We start from the raw sequence: 24935 nt of genomic DNA on the forward strand, positions 1-24935 counted from the left end.
TTGAGTTACGTCTAACACTTACCTTTAACCCTAGACACGGTAAACCAGTTTCACTACACCCTTGACTTTTAACCTTTGTACGCTACACACGGTGGCGCCACCAACAGCCTCTCACAATGCCCGAACTATGACAGCCCGCCTCCAGGGCAGACAGTCCAACCGTCGACTAGTTGCCAACAGGATTTTCATCTCCGTCACGCACGTGACCGCTAACCTAACCACGGATTGTCCTAAGTGTTTGTATAACCTACCACCTTTCTGTTGCCATGGTTACCTCAAACACCCTGCGGTCTCACCGCCATACAAACAAGTCCATTTCTTAAGTGTCAGATGATTTACCTGCGGTCTCTGCTGTCTACCTGTGGAAAGAGACTGCTCACCTGGAGAACGTTTGTAACTGCAGGAAGAGACGACTGTTCTCGAGGTGACAACATGCTCTCTATAAGAATGGAAAACATGTGCCCTTAAAGAAGGAACACTCATTATCATGCAGGACAGTTCGGTCAGTTGTTTTGTTATCCACTTCAGGGGATCCTGTTATTCCCAAGCTGAACATCATCAGTAGCACTGTTTTGAGTACTAAGTCTCTTATGCGTCTGTTAATGTGCTATCACCTAGAAGAATTGATAGAATGTGTGAGAGATTACATCCATGAGAGTATGATTATGTATCTGTGACCGAGGTAGGAGAGGAGGACAGAAACATCACATGACCAAAAAATTTATCCTTTGTTTACACGTGTTTATCTGTTTTGATTTATTTGATTACAAACGCACGTATATATTAAAAGGCTGGACGAATGATAGAATTGAGTGATACAGAAAATTAGTTCTTACTGTATTAGCTGATATCAACTGATCAGTGGATGTATGTGTGAGCGAGAGATATTGTATATAAAGATAGATGGGAATGTATGTGAATATTTAGGTATATATTTGGAATATCTCAATACCCCTTAGAAGGTGACACATTAATAAAAAAAAAATCACATCTTTGGGAATTGAGACTCTACAGTACATCATTGAAACAATGAAATTTTTAATGAATGAACAGAAAAGGGAAACACAGAGTGCAAAAAATATAAACATCCTTAAAGATTTCATTAAAACTGTCCCCCCACACAATAACATCAGAAAGAGCGATGAAGTTCCAATGTCAATAACAACTCACACAGAGTAACTACTAGTCTACACAGAAAAACATCCACAACAACAAAGCTACCTTGCCATACAAGAACAGTAAATGTGAAGAGCACAGCCCAGCATAACATCAAGCTGGACTAGCACACCCGGCATTAACAATGATCATCACTCCGGATCATTTGCAATATTCTGCAGTCCCCACTCAACTGATCGAATTCCTCAAATCCCCGCAGACAACAAAATGCCAGTTAGCCGGAATTCTGTAACAGAGCTTAAGTGCAATTTTAAGGGTTAATGGTTTGACTACTTCATGACCGTGACCACCCTGGGTAAACAGATTTAATCATCCTTTAACCTTTTAACTGCTTGCGTCTGCTTAAGTACAAAATTTCAATGTTTACTGTTGTCTTCACAGGTTAACCACGAGGCTGCCCTTTGCCCCCTACCATATGAGGCCATGGAGAGAGGGGGCTGAGCTCACACGCGCTCGTGCACCCACACACACACTCACAAATGCACGCACACAGAGCACTGTAGTCCCGCGTTCCATACAGTAAAAGATTTGTTGATGAAAACTATATAATGATGCATCTATTTTCTTCTATTCCGGTGGTCTGAAAACGTTTTTCACAGTCTGAACTCGTGGCCTGTCGATGTCGACCCCCAAATCCATATAACTGCGCATTCACCCAGCAAAGGTAGAGAACTGTCACAGGTCAATGCACCTCCAGTCGCTGAACTACTTCTCTCCTTCCCTACCTTCCTCCCTCCCCGCCACCCTGTCTCTCAGACTGCAAGTTTCTGGGTGGCGAGCCAAGATTTCAGGGTGTCATAGTGCTTCTTCATCCAGGCCACATTGCTCTGGGTCTTCTCCACTGCCTGGTCGAATGCCCGGGCACCCGACCCTCTGTCCGGGTACATGTCCATGAAATCTTTCAGCTGGAACAAAGTGCAACACAAAGTGAGCTCCGTCCACATACACCAGCCAGAGAATAGTCACCGCACAATGCTACATCAATGTTTACATCAGTATCATCATCATTTGGTGTTAAAGAGGGAGAGTTCATTAATTTCTGCTAACGATTGTTAATTTTTGCGTTAGTATCTAGAATTAATATTCACTTGCCACATGTTTACAAAACCTGCTCGTTCTTTTCAAAACAGATCTTAACTGTAACAGACAATCGCAAGCAATAAACGTTATGAGATAAAAGGGAAATATACAAGTGGACTGTAAAGCTTTTCTTAAAAAAAAAATTACCTGCTGAAGTTCGAATTCCGTGTTGAAGGAGGACGTGACTGAGGTCGTCATGTTAACTCGCAAGTTGATTTCTGTTAAATTAACGAGAAGAAAATGCCCCGCACAAGAATATTTGAGCACAGTGAAAGAAATTACTTGTTCTTTGCACTCTGTTAGAAGCAAATGTTTCTTTGTGGCCTTAAAAAAATATTTTCACTTTTAGGAAGAAGCTGTTATCTTACAGGGGAGTAACTCATTATTCATTTCTCATCAGGTTATCACCTTTGACATTACGAACTCGTAACACCAGTAGTTAGTCCGTTCAGGTACTGTTCAACATTTATTTTTCAAGAACATCATGAGAAAAGGCCTTTACGACCGTTGCACTTCTATTTGCATCGGTGGGAGAGCTATAGGTAACCCAACACTTTGGAAGCCTAAGTCTTTAAACATGGCGATGACAGACTTACTCCTTGTACAACGCTGGCCAGTTGGCCCTAAAAAGTCCCACGCAAGACTCCTCCCAATCTCGTTTTCAGAGACGCTTTGAATGATCCTGAGGGCATCTTGCTTACGAATCTCTGACGAGACCAACGACAGCTTCAGAAACCTGCAAGACAAGGGTGAAGGTCAATGTACGTTAGATGTAGTTTTTTTTTTTTTTTAATAAATTGTGAGCACTTGATATAAAACAATTAACAAATAGCAAGAGGAAACAATTGTGATTGTAAAATATCGTGCAAAAATGCTTGTGAAGTAGCAAGATGGCCTCATTAAAGTCGGTAGCTTTTATGTGCTGGCATAGTCTTTATCTTTACGCTAGCAGCAGCAGCTACTTCCACTACTGATGGACGGAGATGCAATGTAAGCAGCTGCAACATGTGGACGGCAGTCGATTGAAGATGAAAATAATGACAAAACGGGACAGACAATGATGACAGAAGAAAACAAATGTTGTCTTCTTTTTTTTACAAGATTGATACAAGCTGTTTGTTAGGGTATAGCGTTCACCCTAAATGCTTTTGAATGGCGTGTACCACTCGTCACCGACAAGTCAGCAAGGACGAAGCATGGAGAGGACATACGAATGATCGCAGAAACCACATCTCCTGCAGGTTTGCGTGAGTGGGCAAATCTTTCACTCCAGCACACTCAGCATTACAGCCTTTCTAGTTCAGGCAAACCACGCTGCCCGAGGTGCAATCTTTGATCACTGGAAATTGGTCATTTATTCAAAGCCAGGAGTTAATTCGTTTTTGAAAATGGCTTTTCCTCTAGTAAATTAGGGGCGGAAATCTGAGTGAGAGGACATCAATTTTCGCCTGCCATCCATGTTGCTGCAATTTTTTTCTCAAATTTTTTAAAGCCTCGAATGGAAGAAGAACGGCTACTCTTCATAAACGTGCAGCAAACAAAACAATTTTTTTTTCAAACACCCAGCTAGCCAACCAGCCAAGCAAGCAGAGTTGGAAATGGGTTAATCTTTTTTCTTTTCTTATTTCTTTTCCATAATAGCGAAGCTGCCCGTTAACTGTAGACAAAGATCAGCAGTAAATGATGATCGTAGACAATAGATGGATGGAGGCAAAACGTAATGATGACATCAATCGACGTTTTTGCAACGAAGTTGTATAACAGCCATCATGGTGTTTGCGAATAGCCAGGTAACGGTGGTGACTACGTTGTTGATGCGATGATGATGATGATGATGATGATGATGATGATGATGATAATAATAACAGCGGCTTTGCTGTCTGTCGGCACTGCTATCTGTCTAATGTAGACAGCAAGCTAGAAGCGCCCCCTGTGGGGCCACATGGAGTGGCTTTTACCTGCTGAGTATCCAGACGTGCGTGGAGCAGGACAGCGCCCTCAGGAGCCTCGTCTTCTCCGCGGCGACTGTCGCAGTGTTGTACTGCTCGTAGGCGAAGTCCCACTCAGCCAGCCCGCCCTCGCGGATGGCCGTGCAGTACACGGTGGTCTTGAGACTTGGGTCTATCCTGCAAGCAGACGACATTGATGATCAGAGAAAGCATCGCTGCCGACAGCAGACTAGATGACAGATGGGAAGCAGCACAGACACAACACGTCCCCAGACTCGCACAGACACACGCCAGGAATTAAGCACGGGTGGACTCACAGGGGAGTGAGATAGCTGTCCACCCACTCTTCTGCTCAGAAGGTCTAAGTCAGTCTGTTGTCTAGAGACTATATGCCCTTATGCAATAACGAACCTGCCTTTAAAACATCGATATATGTGTGAAATTTATAAACAGAAATTTATCGAGAGAGCAATATCATTGGTAAAAAAAATTAAGTGTATTTAGGCTGGGTTAGGCAGATGAGCTAGTGCGCGTGCGCAAACTAAAACGGAAGTGCGAGGTATTTCAGTACTGGGTCTTGTTGGATCGCATGACCATGTCATAAGTCAACAGTCCATTAGTATTCGTAGACTTACAAAAATAAGAAACAGGAAGAAATGCTAACAAGCGGGACTACAGTCAAGCATCGAAGAATGCAGTCAAAATCGAAGCTAGTTCCAAACCCCACGGGTCACCAAACAACAAGTTAGTTTTGGCCACGACACAAAAGTTTGCGTTCTTCACCAACCATGTTGTCATTCGTGTCGGGCCAACTGTAGTTAGAACATCCCGGGTGGCTATAAAGCATCCCCTAAGCTGATGAGTGCTGTTATAGGTTTAAAGACATCGAGGACGGTTCAGATCGACAATGTAATTCCTGTCGCGACTGACACCCACTCACCACTACTTGCTCAGGACAGGAGTGAGGTGTACTCACCGGCTTTTACATTTTACATTCTCTGGTTCTGAGAAGTCTGATATTCAGTATATTTTAGCTCCTAGCTATGTGGGCGTTGCACAAGCTAAGTAGTTGGGCAAGACTGCAGAGAGACAAAGGGTGGGATGCCTTATCTACAAGCGCCGATCTCCTGGACCTGACTGAGTTAACGGTTACTGCTGTAATCCTTGTGACCCTCTTCAACTTCCGGTTACTATCTTGCCAGTTATCGCCCACCGGTGGCTCAAGTTAAGCTTATTTTGCTTCTCAGCCTCCACTACTACACACCCCTCCTCGGTCTTGTCTCCATCTTTGGTCGTCTGCTGCTTGCCCGTAAACACCAAGACGTCTGTGAACCCTTTTTGTCCACCTCCTCAGTTTCCAACCTTTTATCTCCCCGCCCAGCTCCAGTCTCCTCTTTGACAGCTCTGAAACCGATCCCCAAGTTTCCGACTAACCTCTAACGACGGGAAGAGGGTGGTGGGGCGGAGAGAAGGGAGAAGTACACACTCGCCACCCCTCTCCGTAACAACCTCCGGCTTTGCGCACGCCATCTTTAATAATGCATGCACAATCACCAGCGGGGCTTGAGCTTCGTGAAGTGTGCCATTGGCGCAAACCCGACTTTAGACGGGCGTCTTAGTGAACTCCCTCCCCTTTTGTCGGAACTAGAGAGGTAGCTTATGAACGGTCCACAACTAGCACCACCTTCCATCAGCTGGTGAATGTTGTGACGAGGGTATAGAAGTGAGCCTTGTGAACATTGTGACCAAGGTAAGGATGTGTGGAAGTTTTCAGGTACCCCACCTGACCTGTTGACATGGCATCGACGATTCGCAAGATAAAGTAAGATGAAGGGAGAGAGTCTGAGCACTTTTAAACAATAAAAAATAGTAATTCCTGTAAAACAAACAGATCAACTTGTGCTATAACTCGTGTAAATAACTTTCCCTCTGAGGGAAAGAATTCTATCTATTCTTAATTTAATCATTTTTGCCAGAAGGCGGGGTGTATATCATTGCCATCAGACTGGTTCAAAATAAGTAACTTAAGGATCGAGCTTGTCGAGTGTCATACAGGTTCGTCTGCGGGTGTGTCATCCACTCCCGGAACAGGGCTGTGGCGTTTCCTATACAGTCTTCGTTTCCATAGTAACAAGCCTCGATGCCAGCGCTGCCCGTGTAAATCTATTTGAAATAAAGAAAAAAAAAGAAATAAACATGATACAAAGTAAGTAGAAATATTTTCTTGACTACATTACCGTGGAAATTATTTAGTATTTATTCTTGCTGATAAGGGGTCATCATAAAACTTGAAAATTTACTGGATATTTGCCCTTATGGTCGCAATGAATACGGAATGTACACAACACTAATTATTATGCGAGATACTGTGGTCAATGCCTGCCTGAGGTTTGCCTTCCTTTCGTATTTTTATTTACACAATACTGCGACCTTTCCTCTGAGCATCCTTGGTTGTGTGGGGTGAATGTGTCAGCTACTGCATTCATCCACTGACCCAGAAACTAATAGCACGTGACAATTAGGTCAAGCGAGTGAATTAACCTGATTTATCTTCACGATTTACGTCAGCCGAAATAGCTCAGTTGGGAGAGCGTTAGACTGAAGATCTAAAGGTCCCTGGTTCGATCCCGGGTTTCGGCATGGTAGATGAATTCACTCATGTACGGTCGTCATTTTTTTTTACACACAAACAACGTTATGTACATGTTGCCAGTCTTCATTATGCAAGCAACAATTTTTTTTAAATCTGTTAGTGCAGTACAAAGCAATTATAAAGTGATGGTGGGCTTGGTTTTTCCTTTAAAAAAATTCTTTCTTGCTATAGGCTGAAATTAATTCCCTCTGCATAAAACCCGTAATCGAACCAGACACCCTTAGTTCTTCAGTCTTACGCTCTCCCAACTGAGCTATTTCGGCTTCTGGAAGTGAATGGAACAGACATAAATATTGTAGAAGCCTTCAAAAATGGTTTGTACAGAACAGCTATACGGCTAGAATCGTCCTCCACACCACATCTTCACCTTGCCTAAACGTCTACAAGCAAGACCATTAGCTTTTAAATTAAATATTTTTTACTGCAAAGTTCATATCCTGCTAGTATCTAGTCGTTACAATACAACTTTATGGATCCCCAGGGGCAGTTCAAGAGTTAATAAACTCGATGTAATTCTGCTTTTTTCTCTAATAAATATAACAGTCGACACACCTATGACACTGCACAACAACAGGTGTATACAAACTGCAGGAGGTGCATACAAACTGCAGGTGCATACTTACGCTTCCAGGTGTGTGGCCCCAGTGTTGTTCAGCCCTAGGGCACTGAAAGGGCCTCGCACTTTGGACAGCATGAACTTCTAAACATCATAAACCAAAACCAGATTAGTACTCCTTGGCTAAAAATATTTTCGATAACGTAATACTGTCAACTTTTTGCTTTTTCTTCCATGTATTTATATTTTTTAGACTAATGGATTTATAGGCACAAAGGTGAGCAGATAATGAGATGTTACGATACTTTAACTCGCACTGCACCTGGTCTTGAAAAAGGTGGAGTATGAGCACGTGACAAGCTTAAAAAAAATTACTTTGCAAGACTAAAGGACAGGCAGCAGGAAGAAGTTGATAATCGTTCTAATAGTTGTTATTCATCTTGTACAGTCTCTCAATATGGCTTAACAACACTATACAACAAGCCAATCAAGAACAAGCGATAACATTAATATCGTTTCTGAAGGAGATGCGAAGCTCGTCGGCAGGTGGCCTCGCCATCTTACAGATGTAATCACTTTGTACGAGGCGGCTAATGGAATTTCTTGGAAACATCTACGGACACAGCGAGATCACCGACAGACAGTCTGCTGATTAACAACAATAATAATAAAAAAACTGGTGTGAACATGGAAGGAGAATCTGTAAAGACTTTCTCGCACTGTAAAATTCGCCGCTCCTACAAATCTGCGTCGTGTTTGGCATTTGGAAAAAAATATGTATTGCGCCGTTGGTTGTTTACCACCTGCCGAGCCTTTTGGGAGCCGCAGGGAGGAAGCGAGGGTTAGTCGGAACGTGGGGAAGTCAGGGACAAGACAACCTGTATTTATACAGATATAGCTTTACACCGCCTTGGTAGTTTTAAAACAGTGGCGAGGGGCAAGGTATCACAGCAATGTTTGTGGAGGGTAGGGTGAGGTCTGCACACCACTTTTCAACTTAGAAGACAAGATGCTTGCCCTTGGTTTCTTCCCAGCGGCAATGTTTCCCCTCATTGCATAATAATATTACGATCCCTGGTATTTTTGAAGTCCAATCAGAATTTTTGTATGTATGAATATGTTGTTAATTTGTCGGTTTGTCAGCTTGCTTCTCTTAGACTGTGGGTGTGACTCCCATTCTGTTATCACTGTTCCTGTCTGTGCTTGGGTCACGTGGGCTAGGCAGAGAATCATAACAACCTTGAAATCGTGGATAGAAGCTCGTGTTTGTGTGTCTTTGAAAAGACAAGGATGTAATTCTTTTAAAGCCTCCCTTTCCCCACCCGATTCACTCACCCTCGCTGACCTCCCTCTATGTTATTTCCTAATCTTTGCACCACACACGCTCCCTTGCAATTGTGAAGCTGTATAATGCTTGCAGTATTCTCCTCCTGTAATCTTAACCAGATAATATGATCCTGCTCTGTGCATTGTCCACCACTTAATGGCTGTACCTGAAAGTCGCCGTAGAGAGCTGTTCGTGACAGCATGATGTCCACGTACATCAACTCCTGCTTCGCCACGGTCCAAGGGACGTAATCCATCTCTTCGTGCAGGTACTCCACCGTCTTGAGGGCGATCTCCAGCGGCAGGTAGCATCCCCTGCAATGGTGTGTGTTTGTAGGTACATATAGGGCTAGAGTTTGGACCTCTTAAAGGTATAGTAGGGTATATATTATCTTTTAATGACATGTTCCCCAAATGTTGGTGAATAATCCCTTTCCAGTCTCAAATCACAGGTCTCCAGACATCACCATCACAAAAAGAAGTCAACAACACATACATCGGAGTTAGGTTTACATTGTCAAGGTTTCTAGCTGAGACACGTTAATTTGGAATGTATTTTTATAAACTTGAACTTACGAGTTTGACCTCTTTCCGTGGATAGTGATGTTCATAGGTTTGTCATTAGGAAAACTAGCACCTCATTGTACTAATGAATTTGCTGCACTTTAAATCACCCACACATGCACACTTCTTGATTCATTACTTTCTCTTTTCTACTTTTTCATTCCTTTCTTCTCTTTGAAGGTATACTCAACTTTCACAACACTTTCTCCCTTTTTCTTTTTACCTGGCCAAGCTCCACGCGTCGTTGATGATCTGGGCGCGATTGATTGCAGGAATGAGCTGAAAAGCAAACCCACAGTCAAGTTCTGCCTTTTTTAAAAAAATAAAATAATCAGAGCTATTCGATCAGAGAGAGAGATTGCAAGCATACCAACGTGGCAAACAGTCGTCTACATAATATACATCCTTCTGTCCTAAAAGCGCAGTGCATGAGTTTACCAATGAAGTCTACCCACCTTATAGTTAGTTTGGAGTTGACGGCAGAGGGCGTTCCAGTTAGCGATGTCGTAGTTGACGCGGTAGTACCCGTATTGCAACACGTTGCCGATAATCCAGCCATTGGGGTCACTCAGGGGAGGTAATTGGTCCGGTGCACGTATCACACCTAGAAAACGTTTCCTGATAAGTATCGAGAAAAACACACCCACAAGCACACACAAAAATAGCAACAAACACACACACACATTTATGCACTGAGAAAAAAAAATCTCTCACTTTTTCTCTCACTCACTGACACAACCTGAACCAGTGAGCACTACTCACTCATGGAGATCGTGCGCCACAGCCAGTGCACGTCGGCGTCCGTCTTATTGAAGTTCCTTTCTCGGCTGCTGGTGAAGGTGAGTGGAATGTCCCACGTGTACCTGTCGTAAGACAAGTCAGTCCGCCTCACTCCTCACCTTAAGCTCTCTGCCCCGCCCCTCCACCCCTTCTTCCCTCACTTCTCTTGACTATATGTGGATGGCGAGAGGTTGGTATGGATGATGTAGGCACAGATGGATGTATATGTGATTTTGCATACAATACATTAACTTATTAGGTGGTATAAGTGTGTGTATGTGTGTGTGCGCGGGAGTCTGAAATTTTTCGGAGGATTTTCGGAGATCGTAGGGACACTTCTAGAAGACATTGTAGAGAATGTGTATGTTATTTTCCAATCCACCCAGTCTTTACAGACTTTAATCTGAGCCCCGGTTCCAAAGTTCCAATGAGAGATTCAAACAACACGCTCGTACCCGAATGGAGATGCGTATTTGCCGGGGTCATTGGCTGCCGGGTCCTGCAAGTAGCGGGTCTGGGTGACCTTCACATTATCGGGTCCTTCACGGGTCAAGGTCACAACTGGATAGTTCATCTGCAGGGTCCACGTGTCCATTATAGATTTAATGTTGAGGTTCTTCCCATCAATCTGGGCTTGCTTCAGGTCATTGTCGGCGCCAGGTGGTAGAAAGACAGAAAACAAAAATAAAGAAATAAATAAAGAAGCAAAGAAGTAAAATCTGTTGTCTACAACTCGGAACGCCCTGTTTGAGAACTTCTGTGTCTGCTCAGGCAGGCTCAGCATGTTCTGGTTACAAAGTGAGACGACATGCACAAAAACTTAATGTTGTGAATGAGTGAAGAATGAACTATACTCACCATAGTCATAGATGCCCAGAGGTCATCGTGAAAGGCAGCGTCGTAAGACCGGGACTTGAGGTAGTTCTGGGAATAAAACAGTTGTGTTATCGATAGAATCCGTTTTTGAAACAATGAGTATTTGATGGAGGCAGGTCTTCGATAGTGTTACACGCCCAAACAGAGGGCACGGCACAAAACAAAAGCAGCAATAATAAAAATACGATAATAAAAAGAGATAACATTTTTTTTAAGTCTTAATTTCCCAACTTTTGAAGGCTGGACAATTCGTGTTACTTGTGATGCAAATAAAATACAAGGCTTTATGGTAAAACAAGTAATGATTGGAAAACTAACAATAATAATAATAATAATAATAATAATAATAATTCATACTGTGTCTGGTTCAGCTACACACAGAGTGTAGTAAGCTTTATGATAACAGGCTTTACAGAAATTCAGGCATCTGTGTACTTAAAATAATGATAAAACAACCATCTCCAGCTTCTCAGTGACAGCTCCCGGTGTGACTTGGCAATGGATGGTCACAGCTGGTAGTGGGAGACCGGGGCAAGAGCATCAGCGCACCGTCGCCTGGATGGACCCGACGACAGAGGTGAGCCGCGGGAACGATGATGGGCTGACGACTGCATGCAGTGCACAAGCCACCTGTCACTGTCAACCACAACCACCACCCTACCTACCCCGTCCAGCCTCCCCCAGTGCCCACCCCACACCCCAACCCTCCACCCACACAATCTCTCGCCTTCCCAACGCTGACATTTTGAGAAAGTGCCTTTCGCGACCTCGCATTTGGCCTTCTCTCACTCTCCACCGTTCCCAGCCTTGTCCGTTAGTCACGTGACCAGTGCGCCAACCATTTTCCTTTGTCCTCCCCTTAAAACCCTCAAAACGAAAAGGTCTCCGCTGTTGCAGAATCAAGAAATCTGAAACGTTTGGGGTTAAAGGGTGGGAGAAGGGGACAGGTCCAGGTAGTAGGCAATATCGGGAGCTGAGCTGGTCTGAGGTCCGCGGATGAATGTTACCAAACAGCCTCCTGCATCGCAACTGGACGTATTTGAAATACTTTCAGTCATATCACAGGTTACCCTCAGCATCCCTCAAGGGATCCGCATCTGTTTGTGTAAATCACTCTGAAGAAAAGGGAAAAACTTGCTTTCAGTCTTACCGAAAGGCCCTTCTTGAACGTTTTCTCCCGAGAAAGTGTTTCATCATGCGGATGATGGAGGCACCCTGTAGAAATCATCGAAAAACACATCGTTGTTTTATGTGGATGATGGTGGCACCATGTCGGGACCGTTCAAAACACATTGTTTCAACTCACTGTAGTATATATAATATATGTCTTTTTATGTAAAGACCGAAGGCCGCCTGTTACTACAAACCTATCATCACGAGTTTGAAAGCTAAGGAGACTGTGGGTGACGATTCGCTACTTTCTCACCTTTCCGTAGGACACCTTGTCGAAGATCTCGTTGATTTCATTCGGATGAAACACGGGTACGTATACCGGATGTGACGAAAGCAGGCCATCGAAGCTGAAGACGTCATGTAGGTCCCAAATGACGAACTGGTCATACTGAGAAGGTTGCATGAATTAACATGCTGGCGGATTAATCTTCTATTTACCCTACTTTTCACCTCATTACGCGTTCGAAATCTTCAACCTCCCTTACTACCTTTTTAATAATAATTATTGTAATTACTTTATTTCGAAATTACAAGGGCTAAATATTACTGAGGTACACAAACAAGAACCAAGCTGTATAAGAACACTCACCATGTTCCACTCGGGGTGGACGAAGTCGACACCGACGTACTCCATGTAGCTGGCAAAGCCCTCGTTCAGCCACAGGTCGTCCCACCAGGACGGGGTCACAAGGTCACCGAACCACTGCCAGAGCAATGCCACAATGATAACACTATGGCCACTCCTAGTCTCACATCTATTTACATCCATCGTCCTAGTAAGATCTTATTCTCCCTCGGTACTTTCAAGTTACTGAGGAACGGATGAAAGTACCTTCTTTAATCCACTCCAGTCTTTTTTTAAAGTCATTGAATGCCGCACAGCTGTTAAATCTAGCGAGACAATTAACACTTGAAATGTTCAGTAGGAAGTGGACAAAGAGGACAAAACAAAAACAAAACTAGAATCAACTGAGGAGATTTGAAAGCCTCGACGACACTAGTACAAAGTATGAAACAACGGAAAGGATGAAGCGTGTGGGCAGGGAAGAATGAGGCCGCAGGTAGACACGTCGGTTACCTGATGCACCAGCTCATGTGAGACGACTACGGCGACCCACTGTTTGTCCAGAAGGCTGGACACTCCAGGCTGGTACAACATTGATGTCTCCCTGTAGGTGATGAGGCCCCAGTTCTCCATGGCGCCGGCGGCGAAGTCCGGAATAGCGATCATGTCTGTCAACGAAAGAAGACAGCAATGTGAGACAAGACCTGGAGGAGGATATTAACTCGATTATTTTTTATTATTATTCAATATCGACACTAATATTGTATTTTACAGAGACAGGGTCTTCGTGTTTTATTCAGTGGGGATCGGAACAGAGCGGTGTCAGTGAGGCAGGATGGTTGTCAGTGTACAACGATGACATCATCTCAGCTTTCTACCGTCAGGACAAGATGCCAAAGTTGTTGTCACCGAGGACAACCCTTGATTGACGAGTTTGCAGTGTTTACATGGAATTTTGGACACTTCAACGCTGACAGAGCCACATTCTACATACATTAATGTCAAAACTCCCCTAACCACCACCTCCCGACACAAACAAAATATAAAATATACGGTGGTTGGTGTAGTCACCTTGACATTCTCAGCTGTCTGACATTTATGACTGACATTTGCATTCCTTGTACATGTTTACGATTACTAATTTCAGCTAGATTATTAAGTGTCACATCAAGCATGAGACACTGAGTTGTAAATATTTCGGGGACAGTAGAGGAGGAAAAAAAAAGAACCCAATTGTTTACCATCAGTGTCATTTGTTTAGAATAGCTGTTGCCTAGTTTTGTGTTACTTCTTCCTTTCGTGTAGCATATTGTATTCGTGTTAACATGTGCACACGCACTCTCTCTCTCTCTCTCCTCTCACCTTGCTTGGGTAGTGGGTACGGAATCTCGAAGTACTCTTCAAAGAATGTGAGAATCTGCCTTCCAACTTCCAGGGCGTAAGCACCCTGCTGGATGTATTCAGGTCTAGTCCACACCCGATACTGCAAGACCAGAAAACCTGTTGTACTTTCCATCAACACATTTGTGTATGTAATATGATTTGTCTGCAAGGAAAGGCTTGGTGGGCTATCATTTGACTAAAATTATTTTTAATAATAACTAATGATAATAAGAAATGCGCTGGTCAGCTGTGCTGATATTGAACACTTCCAGCTCGATGGACTGGACCTAAGATAGTCTTTAATGTTCTTTCGTGTAAATCAGAGACGCACTGAGATACCCTGGTACCTGACTGCTAAAAGTTAGCAAGCTTTCTTTCTGTACAGGATAGCACAGAAATGATGTGGATGAACAAGAATGCTAACCGTGATGTTGTTGGCAGTGGTGGCATTCAGACTGACAAAGTCGCTGACGACGAAAGCGAGGAGATAGGTAGACATCTTCGGTGTGGTCTCGTACACATCTGCCACCCAGGAGATGCCATCCTCCGACCTGACATACACAATGAGTGAGCAGATGATCTGAACAGAGCAACGACTGCACCAATATCCAGGGGTCAGTTATGTGAAACGTTTGGCTGATATTTTATTCGTTTTTATGTCAGTCCAAATTTTTACCGGTCACACATCTGACAGCATTTGGTCAAGCAAACCGTTAAGGATGTGCGGTGAAAGACGCACGATGATTGGCTATTATGTTCCTACAGGTGAGAAGGACAAAGACTGAAGGTGTCTAACCATTTTCTGGAAGAGTCTTTGATGGGGGTGTTGGAGAGGCTGTTGAGGTGTTCTGGGCGGATGAGTGTGACGTTGAAGTGAGACTTGATGGCCAGCTCATCGAAACACGGGAAAGTCTTTCGCGCGTCAGTGGGCTGGAACTGCGTCGTCGCCAGGTACCTGCAACAGCAAACAGTCGTCAGTCACGTGGTGGTCCTCGACTGCTTCGCGGAGCAACTAGCAACGTTGCGTCACCATGGGGACAAAGGGTTGTGGAGGAGAAAGCAATGGTGTAATACGATGAGCAGGCGATTCCCATGGAGCAGAACACACACACGCTTGACTATGCGCACAAACTCATGTCCTCTCACTACGAATAAGCTTCATAAATTTCAGCCCATCAAAAAACTTTTGAACATGTAGGAAAATATAGCACGTACAGTTCAATAGTGTAACTTCTATACAAAGTCAGTGAGTCTGATGTACCGTAAAGGTAACATCAGAGGTTCGTCGACGGAAGAGTCGTGGTTCGGTTCTTGCAGGAAGGTGTACGTGTGAGAGTTTACATTTTCTTGTTCAAGATGGAATTTTTTTTTTACTTGAATTTAATTTCTTTGCTTGTTCTCTCAATTTAAAAAATCTGTTACAAGAGTTAGCATTGAGGTTTGGGTTAGGGATAGGAATACAATTTCGCCTCACGCTGCACATGGGTGACGAACTGCGCATAGAGAAGTATATTTTTCTTACACTCTGATTGGCTGAAGCCTTCCTGTCCGTATACAAGGTGAGACAAATAAATCCCTGCGGCAGTCAGTAAACTGAGTACAGATTGTCTCCGAAAGTAAACAAAACACTCCGCAATATTTATAGATGGGATAAAAGAGGATACAGTGAGTGCAACAAAAAAAGAAATACGGGATACGCCAAAATTAACTATACGGTACTGGTGTCATGTTTGATGTCAAAATGTTCTCCAGACCTTGTGCTATTGTGTGTCACAGTCTCTGGGACATGTTCTCTGGGACATGTTCCACGAATACTGCTCGTTGTGCACTTGAGAGACCAAAGGTAACCAAAGCAACACTATATGTCTAATCTTGGATGATGCTGTACATGAGAGAGATATATATATGAGAAGATTGAAGAAGAAAGAAAAAACAAAATTTATTCATCGATGGGTTCTATACTCAGTTCTGTGCTCTACGTAACAGTTTCAATATTGTGGAGTCAACAATAGTATGGAAAAAGTATGTTAAAACACCTGCACACACATCACTGCTTCATACATCAGACATTTTAGTCATTTACCCCTTGAGGGTTACGAGGAAACACGCACAAACACACGATTTAATTGGCGATGAGAGTGATGTTGATGATGATGCGTGACAGCATGCGATGACAGACTTACACGGTCGTGTTTCCTCTCCTGTAGAACTGAGGTAAAGACCGTGAAGATCGTCCTTCAAAGGTCCAGTGAAGTTCATCTGCAGAATGTATCTAACCCAGGTGTCATGTCGCGATCCAGGTGAATAATCAGAAACTGTCGGGTCTTGTCCTCTTCCCATGATGTGTACGCAGGGTCCGATGACGTGGGCGACTCCGCTGAGAAGGTCAAGGAGCTGTCGGTGATATTCAGTTGGTTGATATGCAGGGTGACGTTGTCGGTCGCCAGCAGGCACTTTATCACGATGCGCACGTATCCGCGAAACGTGAACTCTCTGGGGTCACCCGAATACATCAGAGGTTGAAGTTCAAGATCATAGTACACAGGTTGTAGTGACGTCGGCAGACGAACGTCTTTGGCCGGGGCTTTCTTGGGGTCGGGGAGGATGTGCTAGAGTCGTCTCTGTTATTGGAGCACACGGAACCTAACGAAAAGACAGAAAATAGTAAAGTAGTGATGTGTTAGTATAAGCAAGTTTATGTCCGCGTGCGCGCACACACACATGTACAGACACGCACGCACGTACACATGAACTCAGCCCTCCTCCCCCAAACACACACACACACATACAAATGGTCCTAAGACTAATGTCCTTCGCGAAGCTACCGTCCTTTGAAATGGTCAGGCCCAGATATTTGAAGGACCTCACCTCCTCCAGCTGCACTCCCTTTATTCGGACTTCACCGTGACTTTGAGCTGGCGGTGAGTTTGTCGGTGAGGGTCTGCAACTGGTTGTTGACACCCACCATCAGATGGATGTCATCTGCCAAGCGGTTACTGAGCCGCCTTCCTCCGATGGACAAGGTGTGATGATGATCATAGAGGGTGTCATGCATGATTTTTTTTCCCCAGATAAATGTTAAGCAGAACTGGAGACAAAGGTCACCAGATGTGCACACCCACCGTCGTGGGAAAGAGCTTACCCACATGCTTGTTCAAACTACTGAGCTCTTGGAGCCATCGCACAATTCCTTGATGGCTCAAACAAGGCTTCCTCCAATTTTTACAGCACATTTCGTAGTCCCTTGTACCATACTTTATCAAAAGCTTTCTTAAAAACCATTAATTAACGGATGAGTTTTGGAGAAAGAAATTTACAGGTTAGTTTCATATCACCTATATTTACAGATATCTACAAAAAAAAAAAAAAAACTCAGACCATTCAGGTTGGTCTTTAAAGTCAATAAGATACTCGGTGAAGATTCGACTGTTGAAGACATGTTCCACCGACATGTTCTTAAGCTAACAGCTCTCACTTTCAGCAAAGCTTTTCATCCCCATACGAGTATCCCAGTTCGACATTTTACTTATATGTCCTGAAAGGCAAAACAACTTAGTGTCGGTGCTCTAATTTGTTATTATTGTTGCTGTTGTTATATATCTTGCTTAGCTGTTCTAGCGATGAAGTTCCTTGAAATGGGGTTAGGTTAATAAAACTCTACTCAGGTATGCTCAGTAAAAGTTCGTTTCTCTTTCTCTCTCTCTCTCACACACTGACAGAGGTGAGCGCACCGTTGAAGAAGCTGCGGGTAATGGCTGCCTCCCTACTGATGTGAATGTCATGATCTTCGTGACATGTGTAATCTCCGTCACCTCATTAACTCCTTTGCCTCTCTGACACCATTGTAGTTTCTCTCTTCCCACATCAGTGTGTGCCAGGGCGGAATCCTGCAATTTGTGTGTGGGTGTGTGGGTGTGTTCGCGCGCGCGCGTGCGTGTGTATGCATGCCTGTACGTGAGTGTTGTATGTACACCGTCGTCTTGCATGTGGGTGTGTGATCAGTCAAAATCAAATGTATTACACTTAAAAATTTATTCAAGTTTGACATATTTAATTGCTCTTGGAAGTACTAACCACTGATTCCCCACAAGACAGTTCTATCAAGAAGTTTTTACACTCGTGTACTTTTAATACTCAAACTTAAAAGGATAATCGACAGGAAATACTTATTGTCCTTCTCAGCAGCTATAAACAATGCCAGCACATGAAGCTTTTATCAACGACCCAACCTTTGGTTAACCTGGGGTGACAGCTGTCCCGCAATGGCATCAAACAACGGCAGATATTTAAAAGCATATCTAATCCCAGTATTTGTGTCTCCTGCTATTCTGATCCTTACTTGCAACTTTACACCAGTATCACCTGTTCACTTTGCTAGAGAGACTGACAATCAATATTAATACAATATTCACAACAATCGTCACCTAAGGCGCATGACTTTTTTCATCATCTTTTTCTTTTTAATCTTTTATACACACACACACATATATATAATTGGCTGACATATATTTCAGGACAACGGAAATACAAATGTGGGTTGTTCCTCTGTTAAATTGTGAAAGATGTCAATAATCAATAAATTATAGAAAGTTATTTTAATTCAGAGTAAGTAGTTATCTTAAATGCACTTTATTATTTTGTGATTATTTTGTCTTCATTGGTAAGCGAGCGATTAATATTCTTATAAAAAAAGACAAAGAGAAGCGGGTGTTGCTAACGGAGGGTGTCTGTAACGGTTGTAGGGTTGTCGGGTGAGGGCACACGTATGTCTCAGTACAATCCGACCGACTCGACCACAGCGCATTCCTGGGAAAATTTCAAGACAAATGTTCTTGCGTTGACTAGTCTTGCTTGCATCCACACGCTTCACAAACACATACATACAAAATAAATAAATAAACATTACTTACAGATATTGCTTTCTCCCTTTTCTGCTAAACTGACGCACTGCTGCTTCAGCTCGGAGCTGACCGGCCCATCGTAGGTCTCTACATTTGTTCCCAACTTACACGCCGGATCGCGGGCCGCCAACAAAGTACCCGACGACGGCCACGCCGACGGCGATGGCGATGGCAAGGACGACCAGAAAGATCCCCAAGGGTCTGCTGACGTAGCAGCCACCCCGGGTAAACTTGTTGCCGTTGGTCAGGTTACTTTCGCTGCTGTAGCGTCCCACGTCGCTCAGCTCCAGGACGCTCCCCGCCATGTCTGATGACGCTGGACGTGGAAGATGACGGACGTACGGACTGCGCTTGCGCAGAACTGATGGCTTCTGCTACGTCAGCGGCGTCACAAGAAAGAGGCATTTAACGGTGGCGACCAGCGAATATGGCGCCTGTGGGGAACTTCGCCTGCAAAGTCGTGACGTCAGCAAGGTGGACCGAGGGAACAGGCGGGGTTCGAAACTTCTCGTCGACACAAATCTTTCCGTTTGACCCTCTGCAAGCTTCAGCAGCTGTTCTGGTGTGGTTGGCTGACTTTTACTAACACACTTTGTACACAGTGTCACCTAACTTGCAATCAGTGGCCGAAATAGAGAAACAAAATTTCACAATGGTGGCTAAGGGAACTCACACTAGTTCACGACTGGTTGATGGCGGAGCTCCCACTTGTGCACAGTTTTGTGGGAGAAGTTTACAGCTAGCAACAATAATAATGGCGCAAGAACTCCACTGGTTTACACGCGGGATGCAGCTATTATTTTCACCTTCCTGTGAACTTTCACCCCTAGAGCGATAAGGTCGCCTGGTTCAGGAGAAGGGTGCTGGTGCCGGCATCCTGTGACAGATTAATAATAATAATGAAAATATTGTGTTTGTGCGTGTAGGAGAGCCATTCGAAAAAAAAATACTTTAACGAAAGTAATATTTCTTACTTTTTGCTCTCTCTCTCTGTAGATAAATATATATATAGAGTGAGAGATTTGGCAAACACTTCACAGCGAAATTTTAAGGCAACATGCAAGACATCACTCTGAACATTTCTTTTTCTCTAAAGATTCATTCCTGTAACAAATGAATATGAATTGAGTGACAGCTTTATGGATATTTCTTGATGTATATCTTGCAACAGTTGTAATCTTCACCATAAGCAGGTTCTCTCCACCAGCTGTTTTGTCGGAATCAATGCCTGCCTCCGCAGCACGCATCTTGTACATTATTTTAGTCCAACTGACACGGTAAACAGTTGTTTTGCTCGTCGTGGTGACGCCTGTGTGTTCTCTCTCACTTTTATACCCACGATGTAATGTTGGTATCAAGCTGAGTAAACACTTGTTATTTATGTGATCATCCTAATGTCGACCCCATGCTGTTAAATTTGCTCTCATCATCGCTTACAATTTTCGTCTTTCGGCATTTACCATCTGTAAAGATAATAATACTAATTTTTCTCATGCTTTTTGCTTAAATTTACTGTTGCAGCAATTGATCATACAGTAGTGATCTCACCCCACCTCCATACTTCATACGTCTCAGAAGAAGAAACTGAATAACTAACAGACTGACCCGCATCCGACCAGGGCGTACTGCGCATGCGCTGAATAATTGAGGAATTATTCTCATTTTCAAATGAAGTCGTTTTTAATACTATAAAACTGTTGAAGACTAATTTCGCTCCCGTCAGCATGTGGTAGCTTAATAAATGGCGGCTGCCATGGAAAGTCATGAAACTTCAATGATTCTGACGATGTCGGTTCCATCTACCTATCTCTTGATTGCTGAAATCCAAGCCGTGAAACATTTCGTCTTCGTATTCTTATTTTCTTGTCAATGAGAGTTCTTATCCGATTCTGATAACTATGATCATTGCTTTTACAACTGTTCTAGCCAGTTGAGAACAGTTTCCAGCTGTTTTAAATTAAGAGAAAAACTTTCTTAAAACGATTTTAAAACGACCGTCCAGCGCTTCTAAAAGCATACAAACAGTTTCCTCAAAACGTTTTTAAATTTGCTTTTACGAAACAGTTTCAAGGTTTAGATATGTGTAGTGCACCAGAGCCCCGACCTGACAATAATGTCAGCTTTTATTGCCCGGCATCCCAGCCAAAGCCAGGCTCTCTGCGTGTTACAAACACAAAAACACATCACAGACAGAATTCTTGTGGTTCTCTCTGAGAATGCCAAGTCATTCTTTTGTCGGATGGTATTCAAAGATGTCGATGATACTGATATGTAAATCGGAAAGTCGTTTGACTAGGGTAGAATAGAAACGTAAATCCAATCTTCAGGAGAATATTCACATGACCACAAAGCAGAAATTTCAGTAAACTATTTTACAAAACAAGGCATTACCCCCAGAAGACTAACGGCGATGAGAGTGTTGATATCAGGAGAAGAAAAACAAAAGGCCACAACAAGTAAACAGTCCAGGACGATGCCAAAGAGGTCACCAACGTGCACGAGGAACAACAGGCAACACCGAGCACAACAAATCCAAGCAGAAAAACAAAACAAGGTGAGCTGGCCCACATACCCGCTGGATTTGGGGTAATTCATAAGATAAACGGATAATTTTGAAAGGTAAAAGCACGCAAAGACCGTGGCTCTCATGATATTGCCCACCTGTCGTGTCGAGTCGAGAAAAACGTAACATTACTCTCTAAATATGTAAATATGTGTGTATAATAAGTGCACACAGAGATATATAAATAACACTGTGTTTGCGAGAGATCACGTGTTCTCTATTCACTTACATTACATCATGCAAGACTGAAGCAGGTGCCTACAGACTGCAACTAAAGTTACTCACGAGGTGAGTTGTGAGTGCAGGACTGTACAGTAAGGTGGTGTTAAGACAGACAACAGTCGTACCTTTGTCGTGGCCCTGGCTACGTCACGCTCCACACTGCTGTGGTGTTCGACTGTCGCTGAACCTTCTCCACGCACTCGCACGCTCTCGGTCCCTCCGTCCAACACCGCAAGCTTTCATCTCGCGCATGCGCAGCGAGCCACGGTAGCGGGTCAAGGTGAGAAGTCTGTCGGCTTCAATCATCTCGGTTTAATTTGTCTGTTCGCTCTCTTCTCTTTTCTTCTTTTTTTTTTTTTTTTGTAAATCTGGCAGTGATGAAAAGAAAAAGGTGTAAACAGGGTTGAGTGCGGAAGTTTTCAGAAGAGTGTGTTGCCCTTCATGTGCCAAAAATTGTGCAGGGTTCAACTTCCGGTTAATTAATCAAACATGTTTTTTAATGTTCTGCTCTTACTTGTTTTGTCAGTACTAGTAAATGAATAAATTAAAAATCAAGGTACGTATGACAACGAAGAAATACATCCAAGTACTGCTACGAGGGTGGTTTTTTTTTTAAATTGAGCATCCGCGGTACCATCCGGTGTGTAAACTAGATGAAAGCTTCGGTCACATTCAATCGCATGAGAAGGTGCGTCGCCTCTAGGACCTGTGTCTCACGGTGAGGCATGTGAAAGGCATCAAAAGCTCAAAGGGCAGACTACCAATTTTGTGTCCCGTCCCAATGACCTTCTTTCCTCCCCACGTGACGTCACAGGCGAAGTGCAGAACGATTACGACGAGCATCGTGCACGGCAGCCTCCCACCCTGCAACCTCCCTACCCCTTACCCCTGTACCCAGCTTCTCGCAGTGGGTCGATGTGCTGGAACAACCAACCCTCATCCACTCACCCGCACACCAACCCACTCGCCGTCTCCACCACCTCTTCCCTCGTCCCCCTCTGGTGCCTCTCCATTTTTTAAAATTTCTATCTGGCTGGAAGGGAGCTTTTTTATACATTAAAAAAAAGTCGTTTACTTCACTTGACCGACTTCATAAAGCTCTAAGAGTTTGCTTTATTTTTTTTTTTTTTTTTTTATTTTTTTGAGAGGGGTTAAGGGGGGAGATGGTAGCAAAAAGAGAGATATATATTGTCTGTATCGTGCACCGCTAAAGAGTGAGAATAATGATGAAAGTTCATTTTTTAAAGCTCACTTTGTAGCCGTCCGTGAAAGCAATCTCAGTGTGCTTCACATCAGCAGGAATACGAAGACCTCATTAATTAGAATTAAGCAATCTTGTGGCAGTTGACTACACCTACCTACTGTACAAATCGAAGTAATCCGTTAATGTAGATGTGATTAAAAATAATCTCCGAAGAGTGAAGCTAATGCGGCCAGAAATTTGCAGTTAAATGGTGAAAATAAATCACGAACACGGCAGATGAGGAGGTTGAAGTTGTTCTCAGGGACATCACTGTAATGTAAGGATTGCGTGAAGTGATGTCTAGGGGTTGAGCACAAAATGGATGAGACTGAATCCTGTTCCTGTTGATGTCAACTTCACTGAGATAAATAAATCACCGTGGAGTAGCCGAGTTCTCGCTCTTCGCATCCTTTGGACAAATGTTTCGCAAGTTTCGAGGAGTGACATCGACGTCTCTGATAGGCGCTGCGTAGCCGTGCATGGACGATGACGATGTAAAGGATGACGACGAGGTGAGAAATATAGAAAGAGCAAAACCTTGGTTTGAATTAGCGAACGAATTTTTGCCTGCGTGTGATTAAAAAGAGGAATTAAAATGCAAAGTCGGGAAAATTCTTCCGATTGCAAGAGATGGGACTGTCGAAAATGTAGCTTTAATAACAAAATTATCAAAAGAAATATGAGAGACGGTGTGGGAGGGGGCAGAGAGAGAAAGGATCACACATTTATTTTACATTGCTCAGGACTGTGAGTCAGGTATTTCTCACTGCTACTGTTTTTTTGACAAACAAAAGGTCGCACATTTCTGTGGCAGGTGAATACCACACGTACCTCACATACATTTCTTATTTCTCATCCACTCAAAACAAATCATCCCAAATCTGTCATCATTTCGCAACATCAGGAGGTTCGTCAGCACTTTGTCCCCTTCCCCCTTTCCCCTTAACTTTGTTCAGCAGCATGAGAAGAGTTCACTTGAAGCCACACAGCTCATCAACTGATCTGACGAACTGTCAATTATTGTGTAGGTACGTCTTACCACTCGTCCGCACGTTCCACAAAATCCAGTTTCTAGAATCATAACAAGCTCTGTCTCAGCCGACTCTAGCAGAAAACAGTTCTTTCATTTCTCTCCCCTCTTTTATTTTCTCCCCTTGCTGCATTTGGTTTCAGGTTTCTTTTGTAGTGTTTTATATTTACACATCGCGGCTTGTGTGCGCCTTGGAGGATGTGGGAGGGGTGGGCTGGGTGAACGGAGGCGGTGTCTGTGGGGAGAGGTTCCAGCTTCTGGCATGTACCTGTTATGTGCTCCGCTTTTTTCATTTTGTAACTTCACTTTTTGTATGTTTGTCGTCTGCGTAGGTTAGACTTGTTTTTGTTTTCTTTGGATGAGAAATCAGAAACTACAAGTACAAAGCTTTAGCAATACATTCTTTCGTCTTTCTTCTTTTCTTAAATTGAAGAAAACATGCAAAATTCCTATAAAAAAAAGAGAATTATTTTAGCTGTCTGCTTACGTGCTTGCTATGCATACAGTGCCTGGCATTTTTTGACCAACAGTCTGTTTTTTAAATGAGAACAAGATGAAGAACAAGTCAATGACCTTCAACGCTGATGATTTGATGATCATCCGCATCTCAGGTTATAACAGCCTGCTACAGATGGTCACTGGCCACCAAGGCCTGATGCCTCTTTGCCCTCTGAACGCTTTACTGTCCAGGCTAGACTGTTTCCCCATGAACATGTTTAACGTCCGTTTGAAAGGCTAACTGAACTCCTTTGGTATCTAAATGGTTGGTCATTAATTATGTGAACACTTGCAAAGGTGAGGCTAACGAAAATGATTTTTACATCATTTTCAACGTCCTGTAAAGGCTAAGAAGACAGTTTTACATGTGACTGGAATGATCAATCTGATTATTAAA

The 24935-nt window shown here is 43.4% G+C and overlaps 1 protein-coding gene, 1 long non-coding RNA gene and 1 other non-coding gene across 3 annotated transcripts; 1 reads left to right on the forward strand and 2 right to left on the reverse strand.

The window, feature by feature from the left end:
• Positions 1–1021: 1021 nt before the first annotated feature.
• On the reverse strand, positions 1022–2448 carry LOC112557735. The gene is made up of 2 exons (XR_003097999.1): positions 2404–2448; positions 1022–2081 (listed from the first exon to the last, which is right to left on the reverse strand). It is a non-coding gene; the product is annotated as an uncharacterized LOC112557735 (long non-coding RNA).
• A 306-nt stretch (positions 2449–2754) lies between these two features.
• LOC112555355 (aminopeptidase N-like) lies at positions 2755–22749 on the reverse strand. Its single transcript, XM_025223722.1, is given in 23 exon segments — positions 2755–2992; positions 4215–4382; positions 6259–6368; positions 7482–7558; positions 8760–9055; positions 9528–9583; positions 9760–9908; positions 10067–10167; positions 10540–10721; positions 10943–11008; positions 12111–12136; positions 12139–12175; positions 12387–12521; positions 12723–12836; positions 13212–13366; positions 14061–14181; positions 14506–14632; positions 14878–15036; positions 16265–16289; positions 16292–16357; positions 16360–16690; positions 19093–19859; positions 21893–22749. Coding segments are annotated over 22 exon segments (2934 nt in total). The 5' UTR covers positions 19288–19859; positions 21893–22749.
• Positions 6773–6845, forward strand: Trnaf-gaa. Its single transcript has one exon. It is a non-coding gene; the product is annotated as a tRNA-Phe (tRNA).
• Positions 22750–24935: the final 2186 nt, after the last annotated feature.

This window comes from Pomacea canaliculata, linkage group LG2, assembly GCF_003073045.1.
Source record: "Pomacea canaliculata isolate SZHN2017 linkage group LG2, ASM307304v1, whole genome shotgun sequence".
NCBI lineage: Eukaryota > Metazoa > Mollusca > Gastropoda > Architaenioglossa > Ampullariidae > Pomacea > Pomacea canaliculata.